Source organism: Bufo bufo, chromosome 9 (assembly GCF_905171765.1).
Source record: "Bufo bufo chromosome 9, aBufBuf1.1, whole genome shotgun sequence".
NCBI classification, from domain to species: domain Eukaryota; kingdom Metazoa; phylum Chordata; class Amphibia; order Anura; family Bufonidae; genus Bufo; species Bufo bufo.
This window is the reverse complement of record NC_053397.1, coordinates 16422561-16442828: the sequence shown is the minus strand read 5'-3', so window position 1 is coordinate 16442828 and position 20268 is coordinate 16422561. Positions and strand designations below refer to the sequence as shown.

Here is a 20268-nt window from a genome sequence, read left to right as displayed (position 1 = left end):
TTATTGCAGTAGCTGTAAGGGGGGTTTAATTTTAGTCGTTTATACTTGTTACCTAAAGGAATACATTTTTTAGTGCAATTACTCAATGTGGATTTAAAGCTCTCCCATGTATCCTCAGTATTTTTATGTGACAGTAGCTGCTCCCAGTCTATGCCCTGAAATGCTGCCCTCAACCCGGGGAAATTAGCCTTTTTATAATTCAGTGTCTTTGCTCTGCCCGACAGAGTTTGCTTCTTATAGTTTAGGGGGAATATAATTATATTGTGGTCACTATTACCTAGTGTTTCTCCAACAGTAACATTTCCAACAAGCTCTGCATCATTAGAAATTACCAGATCCAACAGAACATTGCCCCCAGTGGGAGCTTCTACAAACTGGAACCATAAAGTGGTCCTGCAGCAAGTTGAGGAATCTTCTCCCCTTTGCGGTTGAGGCAGAATCATGGCCCCAATCAATGTCTGGGAAGTTAAAATCTCCCATTATGACCACTGTACCAGCCTGTGCCACCGCTCTATTTGGTTATACAGTTGAGCTTCTATCTCCTCTGTGATGTTAGGGGGGGTCTATAGATTATTATTATTGTTATTTATTATTAAAGCGCCATTCATTCCATAGCGCTGTACATATGATAAGCGGTGCACATACATAATACAGACAATTGCACTAATCATAAACAAGACGAGTTACAGACTGGTACAGAAGTAGAGCGGGCCCTGCCCGTGAGGGCTTACAATCTACATGGTATAGGAGAAGGACACAGTAGGTGCTGGTGAAGCTGGTCATGGCGGTATAGAGGCAGCAGGGTCACTGGTTGTATGCTTGTCTGAAGAGGTGGGTTCTCAGGTTTCTTTTGAAGGACTCCACTGTCGGTGAGAGTCTGATATGTTGGGACAGCGAGTTCCAGAGTGTGGGGGAAGCGCGGAGAAATCTTGGAGGTGATTGTGGGAAGAGGTGATAAGAGGAGAGGAGAGAAGGAGGTCTTGTGAGGATCGGAGAGTGCGTGTGGGGATGTATCGGGAAAGTAGCTCAGAGATGTAGGGAGGGGACAGGTTATGGACGGCCTTGTATGTATTTGTTAGTAATTTGAAGTGAATTCGCTGGGAAATGGGGAGCCAGTGAAGGGAGAGGCAGAGGAGTAACAGGGTGAGAGGGGGATTAGTCGGCAGCAGAGTTGAGGATAGATTGGAGGGGTGCGAGAGTGCTAGATGGAAGGCCACAGAGGAGAGTGTTGCAGTAGTCCAGGCGGGAGATGATGAGGGCATGTACAAGCATTTTCACAGATTCAAAGTTGAGGAAAGCGAGGATGCAGGAGATGTTTTTGAGTTGGAGGCGGCAGGTGGTGGAAAGGGCTTGGATGTGCGGTCGGAAGGAGAGGGCAGAATCCAAGGTCACTCCAAGGCCTTGGTTGACCAGGGAGAGTGTGCAGCCATTGATCCTAATAGATAGGTCTGTTGGGGGGGGTGAGCAAGATGGGGGAAAGATGATGAATTCTGTTTTATCCAAATTAAGTTTTAGAAAGTGAGAGGAGAAGAAGGAGGATATGGAAGATAGACATTGTGTGATTCTGGATAGTAAGGTGGTGATGTCTGGACCAGAGAGGTAGATTTGTGTGTCGTCAGCGTAGGAGTGATACTGAAAGCCATGGGACTATGAGCTGTCCCAGGCCAAAAGTGTAGACAGAGAAGAGCAGGGGTCCTAGGACAGAGCCTTGCGGGACACCAACAGAGAGGGAATGAGACGAGGAGGTGGTGCGGGAGTGGGAGACGCTAAACGTCCGGTCTGTGAGGTATGATGTGATCCAGGAGAGGGCCAGGTCAGTGATGCCAAGAGATGAGAGAATCTGTAACAGAAGGAAGTGGTCAACAGTGTCAAAGGCAGAGGACAGGTCAAGGAGAAGGAGGACAGAGTAATGGAGAAGGCAGAGGACAGGTCAAGGAGAAGGAGGACAGAGTATTGTTTCTTGGTTTTGGCTGTCAGTAGGTCGTTGGTGACTTTGTTGAGGACAGTCTCAGTTGAGTGGTGGGGTCGGAAGCCAGATTGTAGGCGGTCAAAGAGGGAGCAGGAGGAGAGGTGAGAGGAAAGTTCAGAATGGACATGTTGTTCAAGAAGTTTTGAGGCATATGGAAGAAGTGATATGGGGCAATAACTGGACAAAGAAGATGGGTCAAGGGAAGGCTTTTTGAGGATGGGTGTAATGGTAGCATGTTTAAAAGCAGAGGGGAAGACACCAGAGGTTAGTGATAGGTTGAAGAGATGAGTTAGGGCTGGGATAAACACTGTGGAGAGGTTAGGGATGAGGTGGGATGGGATTGGGTCAAGGGCACAGGTGGTGAGATGTGATCTGGAGAGTAGAGTGGAGAGTTTGTCTTCTGTAATGGTGGAGAAGCGGGTTTTGGGAGAAGAGGACCGAGCGGTTGTGTGGAGGGTCTGTGGGGACTGTGCACTGAAGCTTTCTCTGATGTTGACTATCTTTTGTTTGAAGTATGCGGCAAAGTCCTCGGCTGAGATGAGAGGAGAGGGTGGGGGCGCCGGAGGATGGAGAAGGGAGGTAAAAGTGTTAAAAAGTTGTTTAGGGCTGTGGGACAGGGAACATATGAGAGATGAGAAGTCCCTGTTTTGCATCAGCGAGTGAGGATTTGAATATGAGGAGGGATTGTCTGTATGCAGTGAAGTGATCTTTAGAATGGGATTTCTTCCATCGCCGCTCGGCAGCCCTGGAAGCTTGTCTGAGTTTTATGGTCAGGTTGGTGCCAGGGTCTATAGATTACACCAAGTATTATTTTTTCTGTGTTTACATCCCTTTGAACTTCCACCCATAAGGTTTCCACATCCTCACCCACAATTGCCTCTTTCACACTTGTCTTCAGATCACTCCTCACATACAGGCACACGCCACCACCTTTTCTATTGACCCGGTCTTTCCTGAATAGTGTAAAACCCTCAATATTTACAGCCCAGTCATGTGAAGAATCCAACCATGTCTCAGCCATTCCCCATTTTTCTAGCTAGACTTCTGGCATTTGAGAAAATACATTTTAAATTACTTTTACCTGTTAAGTGAATATCTGGGATTTTTGGGTTACCTTGGTTGATGTTTGTATGTAACAGGTTCTTGTTACCAGCAGTTCTGTTTTTTAGCCCCCACTAAATCCCCACTGTCCCCTTCTATATCCCACTCTCTATCTACACTATCTAACCCCTTATTAGTATGAACCCCCACCCTCCCCCAGATCCTAGTTTAAAAGCTCCTCCAGCCATCTAACCATTTCCCCCCCAGGGCAGTTGCACCCTCCCCATCAGGGTCCCCTACCACCAGCATCTGCCTGACCTTTGCTGCACTCCTTTTTCCATCCTTCCTGCAGCGGTCATCCTCCTAGGTGCTCGGAGAAACGCCCGGCTGCAGTGTTGCTGGCCCTGGGCTTTCATCCCTAATATCAGCCAAACAGGCATATTTACTAGGGTGTTCCAGCTCAGGACTAGCCTCCCTGGCACTTTTCCCTCTACCCCTTCTTCCTACATTTGTTTTAACTGATGATCTATCCTCTAGATAGATCATCAGCATCTGATCGGCGGGGGTCTGACATCCGGGACCCCCGCCGATCAGCAGTTTGAGAAGGCAGCAGCGCTCCAGCAGCGCCGTAGCCTTCTCACTGTTTACCGCTGGCCCAGTGACGTCACTACTTGTATCAACTGGCCTGGGCGCGGCTAAGCTCCATTCAAGTGAACAGAGCTTAACTGCGCCCAGGCCAGTTGATACTAGTCGTGACGTCACTGGGCCTGCGGTAAACAGTGAGAAGGCCGCGGCGCTGCTGGAGCGCCGCTGCCTTCTCAAACAGCTGATCAGCAGGGGTCCCGGATGTCGGACCCCCGCCGATCAGATGCTGATGATCTATCCAGAGGATAGATCATCAGTTAAAACAAACTGAAGAACCCCTTTAACCCAACTGCTGACCTGATAGTCCTGATCTTGCCCTCCTCCTCCCACCTCCATTTCACTGACCCCAGTCAGCGCCTGCACAGTGAGGTCTAAGCCGCTCTCCAGGTCTGCAATGCCCCTAAGTATTTCAAGCTGCTTTTTTAGATCCAAGATCTGGGCTTCCAAATATGCAACATGATTGCATCTAGTGCAAATGTATTTACCCTCGAATGGCTCTTCAAGGCTCGCATACATTGCGCAGGACACACACTTAGTACCTTGTCCATGGAGCACATGTTTAGATGGGGATGAACAGTAAAGAAGGAAAACAGTAAATATGAGTTAGAATTAGACCCTGTCTGCTGCAGTTGGAGGACGAGCTAGAATCAAGCCAACAAAACACGAGGAAAATCTATCCAACCTTAGTTTCTTGCTCCTTGTCTTAAACTCCGGTTCTTTAAACTCCACTTATTCAGAAGCCACTTAGTGCAGCAAGCTTCAGGTAGAGCGGGCTCAGGGGGAGTTCCGTTCAGCCTCCATTGTCTGAGATGACACAACCCCACACAGCCATTAAGGCTACAATCACACGACCGTATTTTCGGTCCATGTCTGATCCATTCACACGGGGCTGCCAAAAATGTGGACAACGCAGGGAAGTCATCAGTGTGCTGTCTGCATGTGTGTGGCTGGGCCGCAAATGATAGAATACGTGCTGTTGTTGTCTGTTTTTTGCGGACACGAATAGGCATTTTTACAATGTGGCCCCCGAAAAGTGAGGGCTGCACCCAGACTGCATCCGTTTTTTGCAGATGAATGATTTGCTGACCGCAAAATGGATACGGTCGTGTGATCGAATGAAGGGAAAATAAACAGTGCAGTCCTCATTAGTTTAATTAGGGCTTGCTGCGGCTTGAACGGCAGCGCTACCCAACTGCAACATGACAGTGCTGTGTGGTCGTACCCTTAAGGTGTGTCTGCGGATAATGCCATTTTTCCCGACCTGCCCAAACAGGTACAGGAAGCTGAGATATGAGGAGCTGTTCAGTGAGGTGCTTATACGGTGGATTAGGGTTCAGCAACCTTCGGCACTCCAGCTGCTGTGAAACTACAACTCCCAGCGTGCACACTTGCTCAGCTGCTCTTGTAACTCCCAAAGAAGTGAAAAGGGGATTCTGGGAGTTGTAGTTTCAGAACAGCTGGAATGCGGAGGTTGCTGATCCATGGAGCATGTGATGTGGAGGGATCGCTGCAGTCACCGCGGAGTCTTCTTCCCTGAATAAAGGGGGTCATCCCCATGAGATGAACGTCGGCTGAACCCGTAGACTTGACGAGGACAAGACTAACATCTAATGTATATGGGTCTGTCTTGACTCTGCCCAGGTGGCAAATGGAAAGGAGGGCCTGGCATGCTGGATTTTAATGGGACCGATCCTTTTATTCTCACTGGAGAGGAGTCTGGCCCATTTCTTGCTCTCTGATGAGGGTACTTGCACGCTCAGCTGAGCCCAGGGTGCATGTGTATGGGTGTGGGGGGCGGGGCTGAATAGTTAGGCCTCATGCACACGAAAGTATTTTCTTTCCATGTCCGTTCCGTTTTTTTGTTTTGTTCAGTGAAACTCGCACCATTTTGCAAGCAAGTTCAGTCAGTTTTGTCTGCGATTGCGTTCAGTTGTTCCGTTTTTTCCGCGCGGGTGCAATGCGGTTTGATGCGTTTTTCACACGTGTGCTAAAAAACGGAAGGTTTACAAACAACATCTCTTAGCAACCATCAGTGAAAAACGCATCGCATCCGCACTTGCTTCCGGATACAATGCGTTTTCTCACTGAAGCCCCATTCACTTCTATGGGGCCAGGGCTGCGTGAAAAACGCTGATCATAGAACATGCTGCGTTTTTCACGCAACGCAGAACTGATGCGTGAAAAAAACGCAGAATATGGCGATGAAAGGTAAAAAATATGTTTTTTCAAGGTTTTTATTTTTTTGCAGTATTAAAACACAAGTAAAACTATATGAAGTCCCTGCACCGTGTTTCTCTGTGGAATCAACATTCTGCAGAGTTAGGCCTCTTGCACATGAACGTGTGCGCCCCGTGGCCGTGCTGCGTCCCCACCCACTGTGGGGCAGCCGCAGCGGATCGCGGACCCATTCACTTTAACGGGTCCGCGATCCGGCCGTTCCGCAAAAAGTTAGGACATGTTCTATGTTTTTGCGGAATGGAAGAATGGGACGAAACCCCACGGAAGCACTCCGTAGTGCTTCCGTTCCGTACCATTCTGCATCTCCGGATTTGCGGACCCATTGAAGTGGGTGCCCGTGTATTGCGTTCGTGTGAAAGAGGCCTAGATAATGATTTGTTCCGTTTTTTATGAAGTCTCCATTCATTTCAATGGGGGATGTAATCCGTACAGAAATCCTCATCCTATTCTGTGTGGTAAAAGCTCACAACTTTGTAAAAATCCGCACCTGCAGTTTTTTCTGGCGGAATTTTCTCAGCTGCATTGAAGTGAATAGAGTTGAACTGCAATACCGCGCACAGCTTGTGAACAGGCGCCGTTTCCGAAAACATCCATGTTCTCTAATTCTGGACAACCCCTTTAAGTTTCCTCTCTCTATGATCAATCATTTCAGGGTAGGACGCTGAGCCTGGTAGTCAGCCTAGAAATATATCTGCTCCCCCCGTATGAACCCCCTTATCTCTTATGTTCCAGATCGCACACTGTAAACTGTTAATCTGTGACCCCAGTTACGTTCCCGACCAAGTGAAGAAAGTTGGGCAGGTGATAAGAGTCATCTGCATCCTCAGCCATCCAATCAGGAACACCAATGAATGCACGTCTTGCCAAATCATTATTCCCCAGATGCAAGTCAACAGAAAATCGGGTGAGAAGCGGCTGCGGGATCCGAACGCACACAGGGTTAAATTATGATCTGTGACCATGGAGGCCCCTAGGTCTGCATAGGAGCTGTATACACATAGCAGTGGATTTTTAGGGTTAGGCCTCATGCACACGGCTGTTGTTGGCCTATGCGTATTCTGCGGGCTGCAAATTTCGGTCCTCAATGCATGCGCACCGGCCATGTGCCCGCCATATGCAGACCCATTCACTTGAATGGGGCCCACGATCCACATGCGACGGTCCGCACCGCAAAAAAGTAATGCATGCTTCCCAAGATGTCTATGTCTCCAATTATTTTTAATGGGAAGCTGCATCGCAGTTCATGTGACCAAGGACTTTTGGGGTTTTCCAGACTGCACAAACACCTCGGGAAACCCAACGGGAGTCTGCTGGTGGTTTAGCTCCATTCGGGATCGCAGCATTCAAAAAGGAAAAACCACAGCAGCGATTTTTGCCATGAGATACGTGGCGGATTTTGACACTGTGAACATACCCTTTAAGCTGGATCTACCTATAAGGGCTCATGCACACGGCCGTGGCCATATTGCGGCCAGCATACGGCGGTTCCGCAATACACAGGACACCGGACGTGTGCACCCCGCATTACGGATGCGGACCCATTCACATACCCGGAGATGCGGTGCGGTCGGATCACGGACCTATTCAAGTTGAATGGGTCTCGATCCGTCCCGGCCGCCGCACACGGACATTGCCCGTGTATTGCGGTCCCCAATGCACGGAAAAGCTGCCGTGTGCATGAGCCCTAAGATTGAGACAATGCCCCTGTGCCCTCATTAATATACCCATTTAGCGCCTACTATCTGCCGCTAATAGCTCATATTGAAACATAACGAGGCAGATTTGCATTTCAAGGATCTAGGAAAGCTGGGTGGTAACTCCTCGTATTTGTCATGTCTTTCCCCTACGCAGACATCTACGTGTGCATGGTCTCCTGCTCGCACTGTGTGGCATCAGATGGGAAATACGTCGCCATCATTAGCACAACGGTAGAAAGCGAGAATCCGGAGAGCGAAATCCAACCCGCCCTGGAACTGCTGGAACCGGTCGATCAGAAGTAAGTTGGACCAATGATCGGCGATTGTCTATCTTTTTGGAACCATAGAGGAGTTTGCTACAATTGTATTCAATCTCAACAATGCTCGGAGCAGCAACAGAGATCTCTCCTGTCCTCTTAGCTACAATGTATCAATCTGAAGATCACAGAGGAGTGTCAGGACTAGATACAATTGTAGCAAACACTATAGTATTAGGTCTATACAGGTTGTTCTTTTTGATACATTGGCTGTGGCTGTTCAACTTATTCCGGTTATAACAGGTTATTCCCCATCCACAGCGGTGGCGCACATTTCCAACGAACCACCCAGTCCATTTCAGGGGGGCTCCGCAGGGTATGATCAGTGGTAGGACCCCCTCCAATCCACAGGATAGGGGATAACTTGTTATAACCGGAATAACCCTTTAAGGGTCAGTCGGCCTTCTAGGAGTTATTTCTCCTGACGTGCCTCATTGAGGTGTTATCTCCTTGACATGATCTGCTATATGTCTGGGAATAGTTGAGGGTCAGCACACAGGCGTTCAATGACAGAAGTAACTAAAGGCCAAATTCCTTTGAAAGAAAAAAAATAATTGTTTTGGAACTGTTTTTTTTTAAATTGTAGCCAGACTGTCAATCATATAACTGAATGGGGCAAAGCTGCAATACCAAACACGACCCCTGGGCAAGAATAGCGCTGTTTCACAGAGAAATCAGCCATTTCTTTCTAACAGCCGTCTCCTCTCCTGACAGGTCTGTTTTAGTAACCGCTTGCATTCCCAATGTAATAACAATTCTGCAGCATCTAGTCTTATGACTCTACGATAAGCCATTCTTCTATTATCCCTACTAGAAATGATGAATGAATTGCTAGCAGTCTGCATTGAAGGTCCAGCTGGGTGTTACCAGTTGGGAAGGGGGTGTCCTTGCACAGTCTGACACTAGCCAATCAGTGCTGCCAATGTCAGACTGTGCAGGGACACCCCCCCCCCCAACTGGTAACACCCAGCTGGACCTTCAATGCAGACTGCTAGCAATTCATTCATCATTTCTAGTAGGGATAATAGAAGAATGGCTTATCGTAGAGTCATAAGACTAGTATGGTAACACCCAGCTAGACCTTTGTTGCAAACTGCTGGTAATTCATTCATAACTTCTAGTAGGAATAATAAAGGAACGGCACAACATAGAGCCATAAGAATAGATGCTCCAGAATTGGGGGATGCAAGTGGTTACTAAAACAGACGTCAGGGGAGGTGACAGCTCTTCTTTAAGATTATTTCTAAGTTTTGCAATAGACGTGGGCAGCAAAATTTCCTAACGGGAACTCAGGAAATAGGGCGGCGATGAGTCAGTGTTCCCGGGGTGAGCAGGAAAATTCTGCCACTAACAGTAACTGGTCTTCATAAGAAAGAGGGGGGAGAGTGACACTTCAAAGACATAATCCGCAGAAATTACGCAAGAAAGAAGCCGATAGAGCACCATGGTCTAAATGATCAACGTGATTTATTGTTCTCTGGTATCAGCCACTCCGCGCTTCAGGGAAGATAATCGTAGCGTTATTCAATGGGATTTAGACCTCACACGCGAACGCGTGCCAGCCGCAAGCGGATCGCGACCCCATTCACTTGAATGGGGTCCACGATCCGTCCGTTCCGCAAAAAGATAGGACAAGTTCTATGTTTTTGCGGAACGGAAGCACGGAACAAAACACCACAAAGGCACTCCGTAGTGCGTCCGTTCCGTATCTCCGGACCCATTGAAGTGAATGGGTCCGCATCCGTGATGCGGAATGCACATGGCCGGTGTCTCGTGTATTGCGGACCCGCCGCATGTGGGTCGCAATACGGCCACGGGGGACACACGGTCGTGTGCAAGAGGCCTTACTGAGAGGGAGTGCGAAAAACTTCCTGCAGTGTGGCCCCAGGGGCGGCTGAAGTTCTCCGATAAGCCAGGGGAGCCGGGAGCGCTGCTGTGCAGAGAATACTGCGTCCCCTTCAGTCTTAGGCCTCATGCACATGAACGTATATTCTTTATGTGTCCGTTCCGTTTTTTTTTTTTGCGGACCGTATACTCCGTGTGCATTCAGTTTCCTTAAGTCCGTATTTGCGTTCCACAAAAAAATAGAACATGCCCTATTATTGTCAAGGATACTACTGTTCTATCAGGGGCCAGCTGTTCCGTTCAGGGCCGGTACAAGGCAGGGGCCGAAGGAGCGGGTGCCCTGGGCGCTACCATTTGCGGACAGGAGGGGGGCGCAGGTGAAGTGCCAGCCACGGCCCCCCCTACATTATGCTGTGCCCCCCCATGTGCCCCCCCAACTAAAATGACCCCCCCCCCCCCCCAAGTGAGCAGCCGCCGCCGGGCACAGGGAGATGAGCGCTTCCATTGCGCTCATCTCCATTGTAAACTGTCTGTGCCAGCGGAGGTGCAGGGGAGGGAGAGGCGTGTCCCTTCCCTTTCCTCTGATAGGCTGCAGGCAGGCACCGAAGTGGAGGAGAGGCCCCGCCCCCTAATTACTCCTGTTTACCTTTCTAAAGCTAAAGGACCTTTGACGATGTCATCACAGGTCCTGTAAGGGAACTGCACAGTGTAAAGTGTAGTTCCCAGGTTAGAACAGTGCATCTGCCAGGACCTGTGATGACATCATCACAGGTCCTTCAACCCCTAACAGCAAGTATTAAAAGTTCACAAGCAGCTCTGTATTGATCCATACAGACTGGAATGGAGAGGTAAGAGGAGGTCCTCCACTTTTCATCATTTACCCCCCCCCCCCCCATGCCCTGTTTTTACTCATTGCTCACTCATGTATACTACTTCAGTTACCACTACCTCATGTATCTCACAGTGACTATAATGCATAACTGACCACATATTTCTATAAACACTGCATCTACAGTATTATACCTTCTATGTGTCACATCAATACACTGCTCTGTATATATATATATATATATATATATATATACACACACACATACATGCACACACACTGCATATATTACACAGTATTATACATGCAATATGTACAGATATATAGTATATACCGCAGTGCACTGATATGTGAGGTATGAGGTATAATAGATGCTGTGTGTACAGATATCAGTACACTTCTGTATATACTATATATGTGAGGTACGAGGTATAATAGATGCAGTGTGTACAGATATATAGTATATACAGCAGTGTACTGATATGTGAGGTACGAGGTGTCAATACACTGCTGTATTTACTATATACCTGTACACACTGCATCTATTATACCTCGTACCTCACATATTACACTACTGTATATACTGTATACACTGCATATATTATACCCCGTACCTCACATATCAGTACACTGCTGTATATACTATATACCTGTACACACTGCATCTATTATACCCTGTACCTCACATATCAGAACACTAGGGAATATACTATATACCTGTACACACTGCATCTATTATACCGCGTACCTCACATAACTGTACACTGCTGTATATAATATACATCTGCATCTATTATACCTCTTTTGTGTGCCAGGGCTGTTTTGTAATCCCATTCCGGCCCTGATGGCATAAATTATAAAACGCAGCAGCAAGAATAGTTCATGGAACAAAGGGAGGGGCTATAAAAGGGGAATGGGGGCCCAATTTAGATTCCTGCTATGGGGCCCAGTGATTTTTATGTACGCCCCTGGCTGCAGGCACTAGGCCGGCAGCCTATCAGAGGCCGGCGCAATGACGTCATCGTGCCGCCTGAGCCTTACATTACAGCGTGGGACACAGGAAGAGGCTGCATCGCATCGCTGACACTTAGGTAAGTATAAGTGTTTTTTTTTTGTTTTTTTTTACAATAGTGTTACTGGCACATTGGGGGGGCTTATTACAAAACTGGCACATGATGATGGGGGGGACTTTATACTGGCACATGATGATGGGGGGGAACTTTATAGTGTCTGTGACTTTCAAAGTCCCACAGTCCTTTGTTCTATTGCTTTAAGTATATTCTTGTTTTGAAACAACATTGATTCTTTCTTAAAAACGGGGGGGGGGGGGGGCGCAGTTTGCCATCTTCGCCCTGGGCACCAAATGGCCTTGTCCCAGCCCTGGTTCCGTTCCACAAAATAGGGAATGCACACGGACATCATCCGTATTTTTTGCGGACCGCAAATTACATACAGTCGTGTGCATGAGGCCTTAGGATCAGCTGGGGTCCAGGAGGTCAGACCCAACCCCCAACAATCTGATGGCATGACCTGGCATCCAAGAGTACCAGGCACTGGTACTTCCGCTTTCTAAGAAATGGAAATCAGGACTTGTATAAATAGCAGTTCCCCATTATAGGGATTGTTGAGTAATCACAGTAGGCACCATACAAAAAATGTAGCAGGGATATTGGGGGATGTTATAAATCCAGTATGGTGGTCCTTAGTTTTTATTAGGACTCACGCACACAGCCATGCACACATCCTGTGGCCTTGTGGATTATGTGCCGCCATATGACGCTACTGTGCGGGAAAGTTGACTTTGCGCAATGCATTTGTATAGGAAGGTAACCCATTCATAGCAGCATGTTAAGGAATTGCTCTACAAGTAATTCTCTCACCTTTTCCATAACTATCTCCAATGTAAAAGTATCTCTTCATAGTATTTTCAACTCCTTTTTCCCCCCCCGCAGGTTTGTGTCCATTAGTGACCAGTATATCCCGAAACACGATGGAACGCGAAACCAGGTGAGATAACAGGACCTTGACTTAAAGGGATTGTCAGAACTATTAATTGATAGGCACAGCGCCATAGGTAGGAGGAGTGTGCCCGCAATGTTCAATCAATGGCCGGCTCCATATATCATGCATGCCATTATATTTTAAAAATAATTCACATAAAAATACCAATTGAACAATCTAAAAAAGGAAATGATAGTATGGAACATTATAGTATTTATAGCAGGCTGTGCTGTATTCCAGCGAGCTCCTCACACTAAGGGCTCGTTCCCACGACCGTTGGTGTCCTGTTCCCGTATTGCGGACCCGCAATACACGGGCACCGTTCTGTTGTCATTCCGCATCACGGATGCGGACCCATTCATTTCGATGGGTCCGCAAATCCGGAGATGCGGAATGGAAGCACGGAACGGAACACTACGGAGTGCTTTCTGGGGTTCCGTTCCGTGCCTCCGCACCGCAAAAAGATAGAACATGCTCTAGGGATCTCGGACCCATTCAAGTGAATGGGTCTGCGATCCCCATGCGCCTGCCCCACGGAAGGTGCCCGTGCATTGCGGACCGCAATTTGCGGTCCACAGCACGGGCACGGGCTTCACACATTCATGTGAACGAGCCCTAATTGTATGCTCATATATTTGAAACCATAGGAGTGTGGCTGTGCCCGGTACTGCAGCTCAGCCCATTCTACTGATCGTGGTGATCCCTGGTGTAAAATGCTCTTTAGTAATACATTGAATGTCCCGGGTGAGATAAACCCTTGTCTTAAAGGGGTTGTAGGAACTATCAACCGATTGGCACCAATGTGTGGTTCGCTGTTTATCCAGGCACAGCGCCCCATGTACTAACGTGGCTGTGCCCGGAACTGCAGCTCAGCCCGTTCTACTGCTTGTGGGGATCCCTGGGATAAAACACTCTTTTGTCATACACTGTAAGTCGCCAGAGGATGCCTTTAAAGCGTACCGCCGGCCAAAATTTGTAAGTGTGTGGTGCAAGCATTATACGACAAGGGGATTCCCCGATGTATATTTCCAGTGGGTGCCACTGGTAACCATAACCCTCACTTTAAAGGGGCGCAGGGAATCACTGTTTTAGGCCCCTTTCAGACGAGTGAGTGTCACGCTGCAGACTCGCCGTGCAGCTCCCGTCCTGACCTCCCAGCACTGCCGGGGGTCGCATAGCATTATAACGGTTTATGATGCTATGTAACCCTTAGAGGTCTGGAATGTATTGGATAACACTGACATAATGCTGTCAGTGTTATCCAATACATCTCAGACCTCTAAGGGTTACATAGCATCATAAATCAATATAATGCTATGCGACCCCCCGGCAGTGCTGGGAGGTCAGGACGGGAGCTGCACGGCGAGTCTGCAGCGTGACACTCACTCGTCTGAAAGGGGCCTTATAGGAAGGTCCTGGCAGGGCAGTACCTCGATCCTCTCCTAATAAAACGTTTGCAAAATTGAATTGACCTCCATGCTCCTTCTGCAGATTTTTATCTCTCGATCATACGATGCCACCACTCACTTTGAGACGACCTGCGATGACATTAGGGACATCTTCCACAGGATGACTGGTGCCACCTTGGACTTCAACGACATGTGGTGCGCGGCCTCCGACACATACAAACAAGATGGAGAGTGACACGATGTTAATTAACTCATTAATATTTCTACTTTTTCCACTGCCTTGATTGTGTCTCATCTTCTGCGGACGTTGATTTTCTTGCTCGCTGGGACACTTCCATCAGTTTTGGACCTAGCTTACCCGCTGTCATGTGTCAGACGTCTGCTTAATAAGTCTTTCTATATTTGCATTTTAAATATATTTCTTTACACTATAGTAAAAAGACAAAAATGTAAGAAAATTGTAATTCAGGGCATCTCAGAATATGGCAGTACAAACTGTTCTCATGAAGATGAGAGTTGAACACACATGAAATTCAATAAGGAAGACAATCAGCTAAATAAGTATTTCCGTGTGGATTAATTCCATAATATATCTTTGTAAGCCTCAGAGCTAATACAGAGCGCCAAACCCCCTGCTTCCCTTCACCCAGGCATGGATGTACATGATAACATTATGACTGTCTGCAGCCACCACTAGGGGGAGTTCAATGGAGACAGACTTATTACTGAGCACATCTGTAGGCAGTAAGCTCCCCCTAGTGGCTGCTTTGTGCTACAGTCTCTAAGTGCAGAACATTTGGAACTCTGTAGCAGAAAAGCCGGACTTCCAGCCGTATAAAGATCTATGAAGCAATTAATCTATGCAGAATTTCTAAGCTAAAAATGAGAGGTACACTTTACATTCAGAAGACATATCAGACAGAAAGGGTTAAAGAGGGGTTTCTGAGTGCTTAATACTGACGACCTATCCTCAGGTAGGGGTTCAACTCCTAGACCCCACCAATCATCAGTTTGAAGAGGCCACATCGCTTCAGTGAGCGGTTAGGCCTTTTCCTAGGCCAGGGGTAGGCAACCTCCGGCACTCCAGCTGTTGTGAAACTACAACTCCCAGCAAGCATGCTTACTCTGCTCTACTCCAAACTCGATAGAAATTAATGGAGCATGCTGGGAACTGTAGTTTCACAGCAGCTGGAGTGCCGAGGGTTGCTGATCCCTGTCCTAGCCAATGTGATGACATGTTCATCGGTCACATGGCCTAAGTACAGCTCAGTCCCATAGAAGTGAATAGGTCTGGGCTGCGATACCAAACACGGCCACTATACAATGGATGGCGCTGTGCTTGCTATGCTGTGAACAGCCCACAGCGCTCACTGGAGCTCGGTGGCCTCCTCAAGCAACTGATCGGTGGCAGTGCTGGGATTCGGGCTCCCAATGATCAGATACTGATGACCTATGCTGAAAACCTCTTTAAAACTTAAAGGGGTATTCCCATCTCAGATAATGGGGGCATATCGCTAGGATATGCACCCAGTGTCTGATAGGTGCGGGTCCCGCACATACATTGAGAACGGACCCCTGAAGATTGTGGAGGATGCACTGCGCATGTGCAGCCGCCCTCCATTCACTTCTATGGGGCCACTGAAAATAGCCGAGAGCTGGCTCGGCTATTTCCGTCGGCCCATAGAAATGAATAGGAGCGGTGGCCGTGCAAGCGGGGTGCAGTCCCACTCAATCCTATGGTGAGAGTGCTTGGCAGTGGCCGGACCCCGGGGTCCTCCAGCCACCACTTTCCCTGCTCCGTTCTGAGTGTAGGTACTACCTCTGGGACCCGCACCTATCAGACAATGGGGGCATATCCTAGCTATATGCCCCCATTGTCTGAGGTGGGACAAGCCCTGTAAACCATACAATCGTTTGGGATGTCCCAACACAGTTGTGCTTGTCACAAATTAAAAGGGTTATCAATCTTTTATTTATTTTTATTTTTTAAATTGCAGCCTGGAATGCCTGTGAAGAAATCCATACTCACAAGGCTTAGGTGCAAATAAAAAAAAAAAGCTGGACAGCCCCTTTAAATTAGGCAGATTGCCTAGCAACAGAAACCATCACCATCAGGTCCAGTGGATTATATCCCTTGAGATCAAAGACTCGGCCATTGACTATGCACTATGCTTTTCTACCCAGTGTCTGGAGACAGGCGGCCGATGCTGCTGCTTTTGGGCAATGTTAGTCTCTGTGATGGATACTACCCCTCGCGCCCGCTTGACGTCAACTACGTCGAGCTCACGAGATGCGGTATGGTCCCTGGTTACCAAGACGTGAGGTGACGCCCTCCTGGAGGAGCAGGTAAGGTCAGTTTGGTACAGTTTACACAGACCCCTCCTGTCAGCTGGTTGCAGTTCCCTCTAAACACATGGCACGATGTGACCCTCCTTCAGAGAAAGACACGCCCGCTTGCTGGCACAAGCCTTCTAACCTGTAGCCAGTCCCTCCCCTCCCGGCCTTTGGGAGGGGTCCACACCCCCCTCTGCTGGGCTGGCAGCAAAACCCTTTAGGGTTCATAGCTCCAGGCCAGAAGGTCACAGGGAGATGGTTCTGGGACCAACGGATCCGCCTGGGTTCCGGCTACCAGTAGAGTCCAAGCATGGTACCGTTATTGGGTTTCTGTGGGGAGATAATCTCCCTTCCCTGGCATCCCACCAGCAAACTAAGACAATGTTGTGGCCACCGAAACACAAATATGTATCCGGTTTGAGTCTGTGATGGCCGGGCGATTCATAATTCCTTATAAATCGCCGGTTCCATGCTGTCTGCTAGATTTGATTGAACTGGGGAATGGCTTAGACCCCCTGCAGGGAGGTTTTCCTGCAGGATCCATGCTGTCTGAATGTGGTGTGAGATTGTAAACAAAGGTGGCCTGCAAGAAGTTCTCTGCCATATAGCTGGGGCTTTGAAGCAGGGCCCTCCAGTGGAGTTCACTACCCCTGCTATCTGAGAAGCCAAGGGTTGAAGTGAGAACTTATTGTGCATGTACACTGACAAAGGTGAATCAGATAAAAATCATGGCTGCCAGTAAATAATGATCCATATTCCTGACACCTCCCCCTTTTAGAGGGCGCTAGGGGAAGCACATTCCTGTCTTTCCCCGTGCGCCCATCCGCACCCTCTCTGGTGGCAAATGGCAAAGTGGTATGGCTGGAGCGCCAGGCCGCAATTCCTGGCATCAGTCGGTACTATAAACGGCCGAGTGAAGTCGGCTGCCTGTAGTACCGGGAAGCTGGAAAGGGCATTTTTCGGCACCCGGAAGGCCGTCTCGCAGTCGTTTGTCCAATCGACTGCGGAGGGCAGCTTCTTCTTAGTGAGGTCCTTCAAGGGATTCGCCAGGTTACTATAGTGGGGGACGAACCTCCTATAGTACCCGGCGATGGCCAGGAAGGACATCACCTGTTTTTTGGTCCTTGGGCTGGGCCAGGATGCGATAGCATCCACCTTCCCGGGCTCTGGCTTCAGGGTCCCCCTGTCTACCTGGTGCCCCAGGTAGTGGACCTCGCTCATGCCCAGCTGGCACTTTTCCGGCTTGATGGTCAAGCCTGCCTGGTGGATCCGCCCCAGCACCTGCGTCAGGTGCTCTAGGTCAGTGGTCCCCAACCTTTTTTGCACCAAGGACCGGTTTTATGCAAGACAATTTTCCCAGGGACCGGGTGTGGGGGGGAAGGGGGCGGGGGTTCTGGGGCGGGGCTTAGGGGGTGGGCGGGGCTGACTGATTCACGCGCATAACAAAACACAAGGTGCATATTAAAATATATAACACTATATAATGACTATATAAACTGACTATGGTCTCTGCTGCACTGGTCTCTGCTGCACTGGTCTCTGCTGCACTGTACCGTATTTTTCGCCCTATAAGATGCACCTAGTTTTAGAGGAGAACAATAAGAAAAAAATATTTTTTATTACACCTCAGGTCAGACCAGCAATCAGACCCCCAATGTTAATCAGACCTCAGATCAGACCCCCAATGGCTCAGATCAACCCCCAAACCTTTAGCCATCTATCAGCCCCCAATGTCAGCCATAACCCCCCCAATGTCAGCCATAACCCCCCCAATGTGAGCCATAAACCCCCCCAATGTGAGCCATAAACCCCCCCAATGTCAGCCATAAACCCCCCCAATGTCAGCCATAAACCCCCCCAATGTCAGCCATAAACCCCCCCAATGTCAGCCATAAACCCCCCCAATGTCAGCCATAATCCCCTCATGTCAGCCATAAGCCCCCCATTAGCCCCTCATGTCAGCCATAAGCCCATTAGCCTCTCATGTCAGCCATAAGCCCCCATTAGCCCCTCATGTCAGCCATAAGCCCCCCATTAGCCCCTCATGTCAGCCATAAGCCCCCCATTAGCCCCTCATGTCAGCCATAAGCCCCCCATGTCAGCCATAAGCCCCCATTAGCCCCTCATGTCAGCCATAAGCCCCCATTAGCCCCTCATGTCAGCCATAAGCCCCCCATTAGCCCCTCATGTCAGCCATAAGCCCCCCATTAGCCCCTCATGTCAGCCATAAGCCCCCCATTAGCCCCTCATGTCAGCCATAAGCCCCCCATTAGCCCCTCATGTCAGCCATAAGCCCCCATTAGCCCCTCATGTCAGCCATAAGCCCCCCATTAGCCCCTCATGTCAGTCATAAGCCCCCCATTAGCCCCTCATGTCAGCCATAAGCCCCCCATGTCAGCCATAAGCCCCCATTAGCCCCTCATGTCAGCCATAAGCCCCCATTAGCCCCTCATGTCAGCCATTAGCCCCCATTAGCCCCTCATGTCAGCCATAAGCCCCCCATTAGCCCCTCATGTCAGCCATTAGCCCCTAGTGCAAATAAAAAAAATAAAAAAAAACACTTACCTCTCCTGCTCCTGGTCACCATCGCGATCCTCTTCATTCTGCTGTCGGCTGGCTGTGTATAGCGGCGCACAGCATGAGGTCACAGAGAGACCTCACGCTGTGCGCAGCCCTGCACAGCCGATAGCCGAGGACCAGGAAGTGGTGAGTACAGATCCTTCACCGCTCCCTGGTTCTTCTGTACTAATGAAGCGCTTCCATAATGGAAGCGCTTCATTAGTACAGAGTTAAAGACTGCCCTGATCGCCGCGGCCCGGCTAACAATCCTCCACGGCCCGATCCTGGGCCGCGGCCCGGCGGTTGGGGACCGCTGCTCTAGGTGATCCTCCCATGTCGGACTGAAGACGGCAATGTCATCTAGGTACGCGGCTGTGTAATCTTCAAGTCCCTTAAGCAGCATGTTGACCATCCGCTGAAAAGTGGCAGAGGTATTCTTCATGCCGAACGGCATCACCGTGGATTCGTACAATCCAAAGGGGGTGATAAAGGCAGAGCGTTCCTGCGCCTCACGGGTCAGGGGAATCTGCCAATACCTCTGGCTCAGATCCATGATGGTCAGGTACTGGGTCCCGGCCAACTGATCGAGTAGGTCATCGATGCGTGGCATCGGGTACGCATCGGTGACCGAGACAGCGTTGAGTCCCCTCTAGTCCACGCAGAACCGGGTGGTCCGGTCCTTCTTTGGGACAAGGACCAGAGGCGAGGCGGAAGCGCTGTTGGATGCCTGGATGACGACCAGCTTCAGCATCTCGTCAATCTCCTAGCGCATGTGCTGCTGCACCTCCAAGGAAACCCGATATGTTGAACGCCGGATTGAGGGGTGCTCCCTAGTGTCCACGTGATAGACGGCCAACTCTGTCCTTCTGGGCTTGTTGCTGAACAACTCCCAAAGGGGTGAAGGGTGGCCCATAGCTGGGACCGTTTGTCCTTCAACAGCTGTTGGCCCACCTCCACATCCTCGATGGACCCACCCGCCTTCACCTGGGCGAGCATGTCCAGGAGGGTTTCCTCCTCCCTCTCTTCTGGAAGGTTGCAGACAGGGAGGGCACATGCCTCCCTCTCCTGATGTGCCTTCATCATGTTCACGTGGAAGGCCTTCCGCCTTCCCTGGGTGTGGTCCAGGGTGACCAGGTATGTCACGGCGTTGAGGCGCTGATGCACGAGGTACGGGCCTTCCCAGACCGCCTGAAGCTTGTCCTGAGGTACGGGGACCAGTACCCATACCTTTTGACCCACCTGGTAGGTCCTCTCACAAGCGTTCTGGTCATACCATCGCTTCTGTTCGGCCTGGGCCCGCTCCATATTATCGTGCACCAGCTGCGACAAGGCCTGCATCTTGTTTCGGAAGCGCATGACATACTCAATGACTGACACTCCAGGG

At 49.4% G+C, this 20268-nt stretch overlaps 1 protein-coding gene across 1 annotated transcript in view; it reads left to right on the top strand.

The window, feature by feature from the left end:
• Positions 1-14539, top strand: part of LOC120979389 (rab GDP dissociation inhibitor alpha-like) — a 45410-nt gene extending 30871 nt beyond the window's left edge. Inside the window, exons 7-10 of the mRNA XM_040408113.1 lie at positions 6626-6797; positions 7745-7889; positions 12534-12588; positions 14074-14539. Coding sequence (XP_040264047.1) covers positions 6626-6797; positions 7745-7889; positions 12534-12588; positions 14074-14226 — 525 coding nt within the window. The 3' untranslated portion in view covers positions 14227-14539. The remainder of the gene's footprint in view (positions 1-6625; positions 6798-7744; positions 7890-12533; positions 12589-14073) is intronic.
• Positions 14540-20268: the final 5729 nt, after the last annotated feature.